Below are 15,137 nucleotides of genomic sequence, written 5' to 3'. Positions count from 1 at the left end.
CTGTTCTGCCAGACGTGCCCTGGTGCCCCCGGCTGCCGGACAGGATGGAGAAGCGCGGAGCTGGGTTTGGAGAGGGTCGGGGATGGAGGGTAGGGGGTGCGGAAGGAGGGCGAGCAGCTTCGCTGCGAGGGCCGAACGACGCTGCTTGCAGCTTTAATTAGGCCCGAGCAGTGAAGCTGCGAAGGCCTATTGTATCTGCTCCGTTTATTATTACGCTTTCTTTCTTTCTTTTTTCTTCCGCGTCTTTGACTGGCCTTTAGGGGGTCTTAGCATATCCAAAAAGTCACCAAATTCTGGCCCAATATAGAAAGTGCGTGAAATTTACGTATTTCACTGGCGATGTTAAAGTTCATAAAAAAATGGCTGAACAGCGCCCCCTAGAAAGTGAAAAATACCCCTCTCCATAAAGCTTAGTTTATCGTACAGTTATGAAATTTGGTACACTTGTAGAACTCAACAATACGCACAGAAAAGCCTCTTGCATCCATGGTCAATATCAAACAGGAAGTCGGCCATTTTGGACTAAATTGGCCATTTTGACCCTGTTTCGGCCATTTCTTGGGTCTATATTTGGTTGAACAGTTTGGTCATTTTTCGCACGATCGTCTCAAAAATAGTGTGCGATCGAACAGAAGCGACGGACGATTAAAATGAGACAATAAAATTGACTTTTCGTAAATACTGAAGGGGCGGGACCAGGCCTCAAAGTTCGAGCACTCGCCAAAAAAATTCAAATTGCTATAATTTCATAAATGAAAGAATTACAGTTAAAGTAACTTTCTATGGAAAATCATCATTGCCCCCCGAAGACAAATGAATGGTCAATTGATGATGTCACATAAGCCCCGCCCCTTCAGGACTTAAAAGGTCAAGTTTTACTGGGAAATTTTCCAAAATTTGCCCTTTCAAATAATCATCCCAAATTTGTATCAGGTAACTGAAGACAAGTTGCGGTTGCTTGGCGTCACTTTATGGGAGTTTTCTGCAGAAGGCGGGGCTGTGGCGGCGCGGCGAACTCAGGCGTACCACTTAGGCCTTACGTTTGCCTCCCATTTCGTCATTTCTAGAGATATCGCCACGAAACTTCTTGTGAGTGATCCTAGTCCGGCCCCCGAAAAAATCTGATGTGAAATTTCGGTGGGCGTGGTCTATTTTCTGAAATAGCGCCCCCTAGGACCATTAAAACTGACAGCCCCAAGCCATGCTTTGACTGAGGATTACGAAATGTGGTACACTAATGTGGTGTCTCAGGACCTACAAAAAAGTCTCTTGGAGCCAAGTGCAAAGTCGCACAGGAAGTCGGCCATTTTGGTCCAAGTGCGCGATTTAGTGGTTTTCGCACACGTTGTTTGGAGAGTGATGCTCCGTCGCCCTTTTCACCAATCGCCTTCACACTTCTGCTATATACTCTTAAGACATAGATGAAAAAATTCAACCGTCGGATTTTAAATAAGTTTAAAGGTGTGGGCGTGGCTAAGCCTCAAACTCTGACCTGTCGCCACGCCACTCTTTTTTTCACAGCTCCCTATTGGACTCCTTTTATCCAATCACCACCAAACAGTGGCAAACAGCAGCAGACAAGTTGAGGTCACTTGGTCTATAGTACTGGCAGGTTTCGAATAAAGGCGGGGCTTTGGGACCATGGCGAAATTCGCCATCACGCCATGGAAATACGTTTGTCTCTCATTTCTTCAATCATTGTGACATTGCCACACAATTTCTGATGAGTGATCCTACTCTGACCCCTAATATAATTGGACAGCTGAAGTTTGTGGGCGTGGCCTATTTTCCAAAACAGTGCCCCCTAGGACCATTAAAACAGTCAGCCCCAAGCCATGCTTTGACTGAGGATCACAAAATTTGGCACACTAATGTAGTGTCTCAGGACCTACAAAAAAGTCTCTTGGAGCCAAGCGCAATGTCGCACAGGAGGTCGGCCATTTTGGTGCAATTACTCAATTTAGTGGTTTTCGCACACGTTATTAGGAGAATGATATCTCCTCGCCCTTTCCACCGATCACCTTCAAACTTCTGCTATATACTCTTAAGACATAGAGGAAAAAATTCAACCGTCGGATTTTAAATAAGTATAAAGGTATGGGCGTGGCTAAGCCTCAAACTTTGACCAGTCGCCATTACTTTATTTGACTTAATAACTCCCATGTGCATGATCAGATCAATTTCATACTTTGTCTGTGTGATCACTGACCACATCTGAAGACAGTGACAATGTGGACAGCTGACATCACCTAAGCCCCGCCCCCTGACTACAGGAAGTCTATTGTTTTATGGTGAACTGCCCATATTTGTCCCCTCTAATTTAGTCAAGATGACACTAAGGTCATGCACTGTCTTCATGATGTTGTAATGACCATTCAGATCTGATAGCTTTTCAGAAAGTGAGGGGCTTTGATGCCATGGCGAATTCTGGCATGACGCCGTGACCTTACGTTTGATTGTAACTTCCACAAACAGCCTCCCATCTGCACGAGACTGAACATGGCAATCAACAATCATGCCCTTTATCCAATGAGACACTAACGGTTGTTGAGATTTGTATAATGTCACCACAGCGCCCCCTACACACCATTAAAACTGTAATAACTCCTACAGACGAGGTCGTAACTGCACCAAACTTGCTATGTGTCATCACACAAAGACACCCAACACAATCCTGTAGTAATTGGTTGATATTGCTTTAGCTCCTTCCCCTGACATTTATTAGGCCCTGAATAACACTTGCATCATGCAATTCACACCAAACTGCACACAAATGACTGTTATCAACCCACAAACTTCTTCATGGAATATTTCCTAAATTTGGAACAGCGCCCCCTAGATACAATAAAACCTTTGTAACTTCTGCAAAAAAGCTCCAAACTATATCTAACTTTGTGGGAGTTATCACACAACTGCAATCAACACATGTATGTGTTCACTTGTTCAAATAACTTTAACTCAATGCACTTATAGCTTTTTGTCTTTAGATGACCCATGCAATGTTTGATTGATGCCATATTAAAAAAAACTATCTTTGATGACCAAAGATGACCTCTACGGGACTTAGTTGTAAATGGTCACAGCGGACCCTAGATGGGTTCAAACTTTATTAACTTCTAAAGACAATGCACTTATAGCTTTTTGTCTTTAGATGACCCATGCAATGTTTGATTTATGCCATATTAAAAAAAACTATCTTTGATGACCAAAGATGACCTCTACGGGACTTAGTTGTAAATGGTCACAGCGGACCCTAGATGGGTTCAAACTTTATTAACTTCTAAAGACAAGGTCAGAATGGCATTATATTTGGCTTGTGATATGTTTGAACAGATGGGAACTAGGAAGTTTTTCCTGTAGTTCCTAGAACTGTTTTAGCTCCTACTCTGAAGCAGAGACTTTTGTTGTTTCCTATGAAACTAACGAGACGTGGGCGCTTGGTGAGCTATGCCCCTTGCTTGATTTTTGCATCGTTTCTGTTTTGAATGGAGGGTGGAGTTCGAATTAACACACAAGAGTCATAATACACTATATTCTAAATCTATGGGATGAGATGTGTATACCAGGTTTGGGGTGGCAGAGCTGCTAGTAGGTAGTAGGTGCAGTGTAGATGCTGAAGGATAAAATATTTTAGAATTAAATCATTTTAATAACCAGAGATTGCACATTTGCATATGTAATAAGACAGTTCTGTACCTGGTGTAGGGTGGCAGAGGCTGCCAGGAGCAGGTTGAAAGAAGCTGATGCCTCTGCAGATGCTAGCTGTGTTGTAGCAGTTGGATGGATAAACATTTCAGAATGAGCCAAGTTTAAAAATACCTGTATCAGTAACAAAAGTGTACTAAACTAAAGCCTGATTCATTCTTCTCCGTCAGCTCCGCAAGGGACAGACACGCACGGATTGATGGAAGCGTTTTGCTCTCATACTTCTGTCTCCTGGGGAGTGTTGCAAAGCAATTCCCTGGCAGGACTACAGAGGGCGTAGCGTCGTTCTGTGGTATTCTGTCATGTATCCGGTCCAAGATAATGTGTTTATATTGTTTTTTTGTATATAGGGGACTTTTTAACACAGACAAATTTGTCTCTCATTCTCCTCCATGCACTTGCCACCTCTAAACCCACGTTTCCTGTCATTTCCGTCCACAAATAAAATGCTTGCTGCACATCTTTTCACACTTCCAGTCACATCTCCCATGAGTCCTGGACCACTCTGATGTTACTATTTGGTATAGAGGTTCATGAGTGGCACGCGCTCCAGACCTGCATCAAAGTCCTATCTCCTAGTTTGATTGACAGCTGCTGTTTTTGCCTCACAATCAGTTTATGCAAGATTCAAAGACCTGTGAAAAATAGTGTAAATTCAGGACTGTCTCACAGAAAGGAACGAGGTCCCTATTGGCAGCATGTCAGCCACTCAGTAAGGCTCAGAGTAGAGGCTGAAAAAAGGTAGGCAGGATCAAACCTTTTTTGAGACAGGGGAGATTAGCTATATTATTGTTTGTAAAACAATGTTTTGACCTATTGTTTTTAGATATTAGTAATGTGTTAAAAATCACCATAAATTGTAAAAATAAATAGATAATAAAAAATGTTAAATGTTAGGGGTGCTAGAGATGAATTTAGGGGTGCTTCAGCACCCCCAAAAGCAGGCTATAAATGCCCATGGGTGTGATCTTATCAGTTATCCTTTAAATCAAAATGTGTGTTTAGTTCTAGGGTGAATTGCAGCAAGTAAAATTTTAAACTGAATTTTTATTGTTTTTTTCCTTTTTGAATAATAGTTTTTCCAGTAATTGACACAATTAGCAGGGCAACACAGGGATTTGAACCCTGTCCCACAAGTGGGAGACCAGACCATTGCCTTTGCTTTTTTGTGCATTTTACCAGGTAAAGCAAACCCTGCATTAAAACAGCATGAAATTCACCAGTTTAATTTTTAACATTATGCATAATTTGGTGTTGAATTGTTACATCATCAATAGTGATGAATGAGAAGCCAATTGTACTAAAGGTTTTCAGTTTAATTTCAAAAAATGCCATCTTAATGCAGGAAACGAAACCTTTAGAAAGCTTTTAACACATTTAATTTTGATGTAAAAAAAATACATGTTTAAAAGCTTTCCAATACATCCTAGACATTTTGCAACAAAGAAGATAAAACACACACACACACACACACACACACATTCACAAACATTAAAACAATAAAATTAGTGTATTAATTCCTGATCTGGACAGATATGTTTTTAGTTTTGATTAAAAAGTGGGTGAGGGATTAATTCAGAGGACAAGGGGAAAGAGCATTCTAGAGCTGAGAGAAGGTGGGAAATGGCTCAATGTTATTTTGACTATGTCAGTAGGGGACATGAAAATTGAAGAAATCACAGAAATGGTGAAGCATACAGCAGCAGTTAGTGGTTTTTTCTACATAGGCGTGGTGCTGCACCACACCCGAAATTCTAGTTCCATGACAAATGCACGACACCAAAACGTTCCGCGCTTTACTACCCCCTTCGTTGCTCTCATGACAGCGAAATAGTTTGTGAATGTAACACTTCTCACCTATATGCATCAGAGAAATTTCAACACTCACAGTTTAAAAATGTTTCTACACTCCTGTGCACACATTGTCCTGCAACCCCTGCTTTCACACATGGAATGCGGCAGCGAAGTTGTCCTGAGTGTGCACAACCCCTCAACGGCATCGTAACATGTACACTGCTTAAAAACAATACATCCAATATATTTCATGTAGAAAAGTTCTGACAGACTATATGGACAAGATATATATAAGTTCTATTGTCATTGCATAGGTGTACAACGAAATTGACTTTGCTCTCAGTAGAGATAGCTCATGTAAGGAAAGGTGAAATATTAGTAAAAGTAAAGCTAAAATAGATCACACACACACACACACACACACACACACCTCTTTACATTACAAATTCTGCAGTCAGGTGTTGATCAAATCAAATCTGGTTTTTGAGGTGAACTAAAGCCGTGTAAAATCACACATGATGCCCTGATGATCACTAAAATATGTTGGAATAACAGATGCTTCTGTTATATACTTGTTGGATTTTACATAGACATGATCTATTAAAGTGCCTTTCTCGGTTGTTGGCTGTTTGACTATTTGGGCATAGCCTCTGTCAGTCAAAAGTTTTAATATTGTTGATGATTTTAAAATGTCATCATTAAAATCTCCCATTAGTACTAATGTCTCACTTTGTACCTCCAGCCAATCAAGCAACTTTGTTAAATTTACTTTAAACAAAGAAAGGGGATACAAAGGAGGTCGATAAATGAGTCCAAGTACTATGTGTAAGTTAACAAAGCTATACACTAAACTCTCCAAGTTGACGTCTGGAGCCTGCAACATTTTAAATGCCACACCATCTGCAGTATAAAAGCCAACACCACCATGTTGTTGTTCTTGAAAAGCAATCAATGACTCATGGGTACTAGAATAAGCTAAACCTCGTGGGCAGTTGTAAAAACTATAGCCATCAATCTGTACTGCATCTGATCTGTCTGTAGATACCCATGTTTCTGTGACAGCAATGCAATTAGGTTGCAAATGCTGTGTGCAGAAAGCCAAGTCTTTAACGTGTCGATTCAGACTTTGGACATTCATTAAAAACACAGTGAATGCAGAAGAGTTAAATCTGTCGAACTGTGAGTTTGGAGTCAAAAAAGGGGTCATTTCGTTAACTGCAACTGTGATGTCATCTTTACAATAGATTCGTTTTTCATCAAAGTCCTGAATTGTGAGTCCTGAAAGACTTGTTACACGGCTAAGTGCTACATATGCTTGACCTGGTGCAAATATTTTCCTAAAACTAACAACGGCGTTTTCAAGAGTGAGTCCCTGAACTTTATGAACCGTAACCGCCCAAGCTAATTTAAGAGGAAATTGTCGACGTAATCCACCTTTAACAGTGGCCCTTTCCTCCTCGGGTTCAATAGGTGTAGATCCAGCTAAATTTGCTGACAGAGACTGGGAGGTTTTCCTCCTCTGCAAGCCTACACGATGGTCATCAAACTGAACATAAACCTTTTTAGGAAAGGTGTCATTTTCTAACATTACCATTTCTGTCAATGTACCACAAATTCCGTTTACTAAACCGTCAATGAGATCCACATTTTTACACAACATTACACGAGCACCCTTCCCCAACTGTAACACTTCGGACAAGTTAGTATTAGAAGCTCTGGCATGATTCCCTTCCAACAACTTTAGTTTGCCTGTTCTTTTATCATTAACATAATCTTTGGCTGTAATTGATATGTAATCAGGACAAACGTGACATAACTGATGAATGTTGTGATTATTTACTTGATTATTTGTTGCAAATATGTGCAATGCTGAGCTCGCCTCACCTGTTTCACAAGTTTTTAAAACCTTTAAATCCTCAGGTAACAATGGTGTACCTTTTGTATGAGTTCTGATTCTATTTAGCAGTCCAGAAAACACAGCATCTTTCTGTCTAACGACTTCAGTTAACTGTACAACTTTAAATAGGCTTGACCATAAGTTGCTACCTACACCATCAGAATAGAGTGGCTTCCCTTTAACAGGAGGTAGCTGGAAGAAATCTCCAACAGCCACTACACTGACATTTCCAAAAGGTGAAAAATCACCCGTTTGTTTAATTTGACGTAATCTACCATGAACATAGGACAACAGGTTATGATCGACCATTGATATTTCATCAATAATAAGAAGCTGCAAATCACAATATTTTGTACGTAAAGAATTTAGTTTTTCTTCACCCAGAGGAGTGTACGGTAAGCGTACATCCTTTCCTATAGACAGTGTAGTGTGGATTGTTGTTGCACCTAAATTGTATGCTGCAATCCCAGTAGGAGCTGTTAATACTACACATACATTATCAGGATGTCTACAGCTTGGTGACAGTAATCTCTGTGTTTCATACTCTATTGCTCGAATTAAATGACTTTTCCCAACGCCCGCCCCGCCTGTAACAAAAACATGCAGTGGTTCAGGGTTATTACCATTAACTTTATCTACACACCACTGCCTGATTTGATTAAAAACAGAAAACTGTTTTTCATTTAAAGACCTAATCAATGCCAGACCTTCACCTCTACTCATCGTGTTTCTCTTCTCTAAATGTGCAGTTTGGTTTGAACATGGAGCCAAATCTGGGATTACTTCTGCCTCGTCACTTACTGTTGGTTCTGATTCTTTCAGTATTTCAACACACTCTAAACGTTCCATTTCAACTGCCGGACACAACTCACACCATGCATCTTCTAACATTACATCACCGACTATATTATTCACAGCGTCCAAATGATCGGATTCTAACTCAAATTTACCCCGATTTAAATCTACAACAGCCTTTACCGAGTGGTTTGTTCTATCAAAAAATCTAACTAAACCAGTTCTGTAAAATTCCTCAAAAGTTTCACAGTTAAGCTTAAGTTGACTATCATGGCGGTACGGTAAAAACAGCTGCAAAATGCTTTGATAAAATTTCTCTGAGTCTTTGGTTTCAGAGAAACGCGCGTAACGAACAACCGCTGGTTTAGTCCGAGTTCTTTTTGTAACAAATCCTAAATCATTACTTAACTTTATAGGATTTCTACATTTTTCGTTTTTACTCAAAACACGATATTCTGATGCAAACGTAGCCAGGCACATATCATTGAACACATCATCATTTGGCCTCTTCTTATAACGATCAACTAATCCGGTCATCCACATGTCATCTGAAGTAAGCTCCTGTGATGCTGCTTTTTGCCTCAAAACAGAAATAGGCAAACTCATTTTCACTATATTATCACCGGTGGGGACAAACACAACTTTCCTAGAACACTCCTTTAGATGCATGTTAGTTAGCCTGTAGACTGCTTCTTGAGCACAAACATCCCGATTATGAAGATAAACATTACCAAGAGTCTTCAAGGCCTCTTTAGCACTAAGATTACCATCTTTGGCTGCTTCTCTTTGAGAATTAGCAAGCAGAAGGCCAATTTCCCGTTCACTTTTAGACATGTATGATATTATGTATACACAGCACGCATAAGCATCGACGCAATACTGGATATCAAGATTAGCATTCCAAGCTTTTAACAGCAACTTGCTATACTGATTAATCCAGATTTCATTAACTTCCCTTTTCAAAACAACATGTGTATTTCGACTAAATCGTTTATATGCCATCTCAAATACTTCCTGACTGATACCCAGGCCCTGAAACAGACCTTCTACACTGTTATATGGACAGTCTTCACTAGAAATAGCAGTCTTTACTTTAGTTAAAATGGCACTTGCTACTTCTTTGTCCATTTCCTGTTTACGAGCTTTATCTTGAAACGCACAGGCACACTGTACAGTGCTATCTGTTTTATCACACTTGCATGTCTTCACTGCATCTTGATACTTTTCGCCACGGCTAATAAAAGTTCTAACAGATGCAGGCCGTGGAAAATTAAAACGACAAACTGTTTTTTTCTTTCTACAAGTCTTTGAATGCCGTTTGGAGTGCTGCTGGACAGATGAGACAACTTCATGTAGTGAATCGTCTTCAGAAGGAAGTTCACATGTCACATATTCATCAACAAATGCAATGACCTCCTCATCTGTGTTCTTATCTAAAATGGGAGCACCAGAAACCCAGAAAAGGCAATGACAGTGAGGAGAACCACGCTGCTGGAACTCAACACGATAATAATAATCTTCTATTTTACCAATGGGATTGGCAGGAGACATTAGCACTTCCCTTAAGAAGACATGCCATCTAAAATCAAACATTCGGGCAGCAGTTACTGGATTCCTACGTAGGAGGTCACATTTATCAGCCCACTCCAGCTGTTCCACTGTCTCTGTTCTGCCTTCCTGTTTCAAAATACTATAAAGAAGGTTAGTCCACCTCAAATCTGCTGACGAAAATGATGCGAACCAAGTAGGTTTGCCCAACATTTTTACACAAGCCAGGAGGTCTCGCTGAGCAGATTGCCAAAAAGCAGGTGTGCCGCGAATTGGTTTAAGAAACCGGTAGCCATCATCAAACTCTAACAGCTTACTTAAAGAATCCTGATCCTGTATCAAATTACCCAACTTCTGAGATTCACCGCTTTTACCTTTACGCAAAGCTATAGAAACTTTGGACACAACTTGCTCTAGTTCAGACATGTACTGTGCAAAAAATATATATTCTACATTGTTGGCAAATCGACCATCAACATGAAGAAGCCTGTTGTTGAAATACCGATTCAGAGTCAAACGAAATTGTCTGCTTTCATAGTAAGTATTAGATCCTGAAGGAAACAAGACGGGAAAACTTTTTGCTTCATTTGTAAAATCTGAAAGCAATTTCACTGGATTGTTACCTTCACCTGGAGCTACATTTAATATGTTATCTACATACTGGTCCAATGCTTCTTGTCCTATATCTACTGGCATGAGACAGGTGTCCTGAAACATACAGTGTTGTTGTCTGTCATGCAATAACTCATCTTCTCCATCTATGCAAGTATCTTCATCTTTACCAGAACCACTATCCTCTTCCAGGACAGATGACTCATCTTCCTGAGTAAATGTGTTAATCCAAGATTCATTGAACTCTACATCTTTATAATGCAAATTATGACGTTTTAAATACTGAAGACCTTCCTGAACATGCTGTGTGTCAACATACTGATAATCATAGTGTCCTTTATATGTCAATTTACGCTTTAACTTTACAGGTAATAAAGACCCCTCCATGTCGGTACGTGGTAACAAACTGCACGTTTCCACTATATTTGCAGGTACACAAGTGACAGGACCATGAATCCCATTCTGACCACCTTTGGGCAGAGCCAACATTTTCATAAAGGGTATATTCATCGCTATTAAATGTTGCTCTAATGTATTTAAACATGCCAGTTGAGGTGGGATGGGATCAACAGTCAGCTTGTTGATTGAACTTTCTGGGGGTATCTGACATTTACCCATTTTATAATGACACGTGTAACAGATGTACAGTTTATTTCTACATAAATTAAATTTGCAAGGTAATCTACAGGCATCATCGCAAATGTGCAGATGATTGTCACTTATACATTTATCTGCTATAAGTGACATTTCTTTGGTTTTTCTATAGTACTCTTGATTACAATTTAAGACCTGATGTCTAAACAACAAACGTGAGCAGACACAACACACAAAATCAGGTCCATCTTTCACTTTCTCTAAAAATTGATCTACAACAAAATCAAAGTTTTGTGCATTTACTTTAATCAGCTTTCTTTTATGCTGGATACTTTCTATTAAACATGTTTTATGCTCAATATTAAGGTATTTCTTTCCACTCAACTCTTTCATTTTGTTTCGATGAGCCAAATTATGACGATACTTATACACACTCACCTGTTTAAGCTTCTCTTGATGAGCTAAGTTATGACGATACTTATACACACTCACCTGTTTAAGCTTCTCTCGATGAGCCAAGTTATGACGATAGTTGAAAATGGCCCTATGTTTGACCCTATGTTTAACTTTCTCTTTGTAAGCCAAATTATGCTGGTATTTGAAAATGGCCCTATGTTTGGCCCTATGTTTAACTTTCTCTTTGTAAGCCAAATTATGATGGTATTTGAAAATGGCCCTATGTTTGACCCTATGTTTAACTTTCTCTTTGTAAGCCAAATTATGATGGTAGTTGAAAATGGCCCTATGTTTGGCTCTCCGTTTAACTTTCTCTTTATGTGCAAGAAGACATTTGTATTTAAATTTGGTCACGCTGATCTTTTTCATTCTGTAAGCAGCATTTTGCTTGTATGCATTTTTTTTCTGACTTTTTATTTTGTCTTTAACTGCACTTATCGTTTTATAATTAGAGGCTTCTGCAGAAGCCTTATTTCGCTTTAAATATCTAGAAAAACTCTTCCTCATTTTCATCTTTTCCATGTTTGGGTCAGCATTTAACTGCATCACAGTTGACCTTCTGCATTTGTTTACGTTGTCTGACAAAGAATCAACTTTACAAAACCCAAAGCATGTTTCTTTATTACCCAGTCTTATGCAAAGAACGGGTTCAAAATGATTATTACAGTTTGACAAATATAGTCCCTCAGTGACAAAATTACCAGTTTGAGAACTATATTTGACCCACTCTGTGCCATTGTTGATAAATATGGGTAATCCTACAACACTGGCTGTAGTTCTAAATTCTACTTCTGTAGCACAGTGACCGACATAATTCATCTGTGACTTTTTTATGTATTCTGACACAGAAGCATGTTCTTTCCCCAGAAAGTTCTCACACTCTTCAGCATTTTTGGACATATAAGAAACAACAGCGAGTCTGATCTTACGATGGCCCTTCTGTGACCCACTAATTACATGAGCTACAGCTCTAAAAAAACTGTTACCATCTTCAATAATATGTTCTGTCTTACACACATTTCCTAAAGGCCCACCTGATGTGGACTCTTGAGAATTGTGTTTCTCAAAATCTATTTTCAACCGATTACACAGAGTTTTACAAAAATCTGCAGACATAGGAGTAAATAAAGTATTTGAATGAACAACACTAACACCATCTGTATCTATGGAACTCGGCTCAAGTGTCACAGTTTCTACTGAACATTTTAAATGTTCTGTAGGGGCATGTCGAGTATTGTATCTACCAGAAATACTATTTACAGGGCCACAATAACCATAACAAGTTCCTGTGTTAGGTTGTTTTACACAAACCACTGTCTCATAATGGTTACCATTACTATTCTCCAAATAAACAGCCTGCTGTGAAAAGTTGCTGTTGGAAGTGTATTTAAGCCATTTATCATTATAGTAAGTAAATATGTTAATGCCAAAATAATCAGAAGCAGCTTGAATTTCCACTTCAGTTGCCCAACTGCCAACGTATTGCATCCTGGATGAGGTGAGGTACTGCAAAACTGAGGAATACTCACTTCTTAAAATGGTTTTATACGTTTGAGGATTCTTTTTTAACTGACTGACCAAAGCAAGACGGATTTTTCTATGATATTCCTGGGTGCTATAAACAGCTTGACTAAGTGCTCTAAAAAAACAGTTTCCATCTGCCACTATTGATTTATTCATGCATGGTACACCCAATTCACCAATCACACGAGATGATTCATCAACCATTGCCGACTTCACATTCAGACGTTTACTTAAAACCTGTGACACGTCTCTAGAAATGGGATTGAAATGAAAATCTTTAGTGCTAACATCACTAACAAAAACAACAGGGTTTATGTCAATGTCATCTGTCTGTAACTTTATTGGTTCCGAGAGTGTAAATGACTCTTCACGCCTAACCTCCTTTCCTGTTGTTGGAGCCAACCTTGTTTGTTTAGAAACATTTTTAAATGTGTCCATCTGAACAATGTTAACTCCACTGATCTCAAACAACTTCTGAGTTCCATTTAATTTACTGGCAAACCTCAGAATATATCTAAAAACATTGTCAAGACTACTAAAGTATAGAATTACACTTTTACCGTTTGGATCAACCATTCCATCTGCAGAACGAGCATGTGAATCAACAATAGCATAATGTCCATCTTCACTAAGTAAAGCGCAAGTATTGTCTCCAAGTGTAAATAAACATGTTTCATATTGTGTACACATCTTATTCAAACCATCCCAAAGACTAGTGTACACTCCAGCATTTATAAGTTCGCCTTCAACGATATCTACATTTCCACAAACAAAATCGCCATAATTCAACTTAAAAGTCTGTTTGCCCATAACGATTTCCTTTGGCAATTCTGGAACAGAAAGAAACACATTCCCAGCACTTATTAGATTACTGTCACGCAAATGTGTGTACAGCTCATCGCCCAAAACAACAACATTGTCTAACATGGCAACATCCCATGAAAAAACACTTTGTATGTTGTGCTTAGTTAAAGCAACAAGACTAATTGCTGCACACTGAACGCCGCCATATTTAAAACGCCCATCGCTCTGATTAAATGATCCTGTAAGTGAGCTTAAAATTGTATAATTGTTTACAATACTGTTGTCATCATCAACGTTAACCACACTTGTGCTACATGAAGGAACAGGAGATGATTCATCAACCATCGCAGACTTCACATTCAGACATTTACTCAACGCCTGTGACACGTCTCTAGAAACGGGACTGAAATGAAAATCTTTAGTACTAGCATCACTAACAAAAATAACAGGGTTTATGTCAATGTCATCTGTTTGTTCAGATACATGTTTAAATGTGTCCATCTGAACAATATCCACTCCAGTGATCTCAAATAACCTCTGAGATCCCACCAGTTCACTAGCAAATCTCTGAAAATGTTGAAAAACATTATCAAGGTTCGCAAAGTACAGAACTACACTCTGTCCTGTCGGGTCTACCATGCCGTCTGCGGAGCGTGCATGGGAATCTACTACAGCATAACGTCCATTATCACAAATGATAGCACAAGTATTGCCACTTAATGTCATAATGCAAGTTTCATGCTGTGTGCACATCTTCTTCAATCCATCCAGGAGAGGAGTGTACACACCAGCATCTATTAACTCGCCTTCAGCTACATCTACATCTCCTAAAACGAAATCCCCGTAAACAAGCTTAAAACGCTGTTCTTCTATGTCAATTTCCTTTGGCAAGTCTGGAACAGAGAGAAACTCATGTCCACCTCTAATCTTCTTGTTGTCGCGCAAATCTGTGTACAGCTCATCTCCTAACTCAACAACGTTATCCAACACGGCAAAATCCCAAGAGAAAACACTCTTCTGTTTGTGCTTTGTTAAAGCAACAACAGTAATAGCTGCACACTGAACTCCCCCATATTTAAAACGCCCATCGCCCTGATGAAATGATCCTAGGACAGAGTCTAAAATTGTATCATCGTTGTGTAAAATTGTTTTATCTTTATCAAAATTATTTACAACAGGATTTTGAACAGTTGTCTCGGGAACTAGAGATGACAGCAAAACCTGTGAACGCACGCAAGAAGGGGTGTTAGCAGACTGACCTCTGGGTGATGCATGCGCATGATGGCCAGAAGGAAGCATCACAGCATGGGCAGCAACAGACCCAGAGACAGACCCAGGACAACCAGATGCCTCCTGATGGTGGGGTGAAGGCAGCTGGTCACAGTCCAACACCTATACAGAAGAAATT

General features: G+C 39.4%; 2 protein-coding genes across 3 annotated transcripts in view; one reads left to right on the top strand and one right to left on the bottom strand.

Moving 5' to 3' along the window:
- The window catches only part of LOC107380006 (diablo IAP-binding mitochondrial protein), a 155,634-nt gene that overhangs the window by 47,251 nt on the left and 93,246 nt on the right, over positions 1–15,137 (top strand). The gene's annotated exons all lie outside the window — the stretch shown is intronic.
- Positions 243–15,137, bottom strand: part of LOC139062528 (uncharacterized) — a 24,971-nt gene continuing 10,076 nt past the window's right edge. For both annotated transcript variants that reach the window (XM_070543616.1, XM_070543617.1), the window contains exon 12: positions 243–15,121. In XM_070543616.1, coding sequence (XP_070399717.1) covers positions 5,993–15,121 — 9,129 coding nt within the window. In that variant the 3' untranslated portion in view covers positions 243–5,992. The remainder of the gene's footprint in view (positions 15,122–15,137) is intronic.

The sequence above is a fragment of the Nothobranchius furzeri genome, chromosome 13 (assembly GCF_043380555.1).
Source record: "Nothobranchius furzeri strain GRZ-AD chromosome 13, NfurGRZ-RIMD1, whole genome shotgun sequence".
Classification (NCBI taxonomy): domain Eukaryota; kingdom Metazoa; phylum Chordata; class Actinopteri; order Cyprinodontiformes; family Nothobranchiidae; genus Nothobranchius; species Nothobranchius furzeri.
This window is presented reverse-complemented; position numbering and strand designations above follow the sequence as displayed.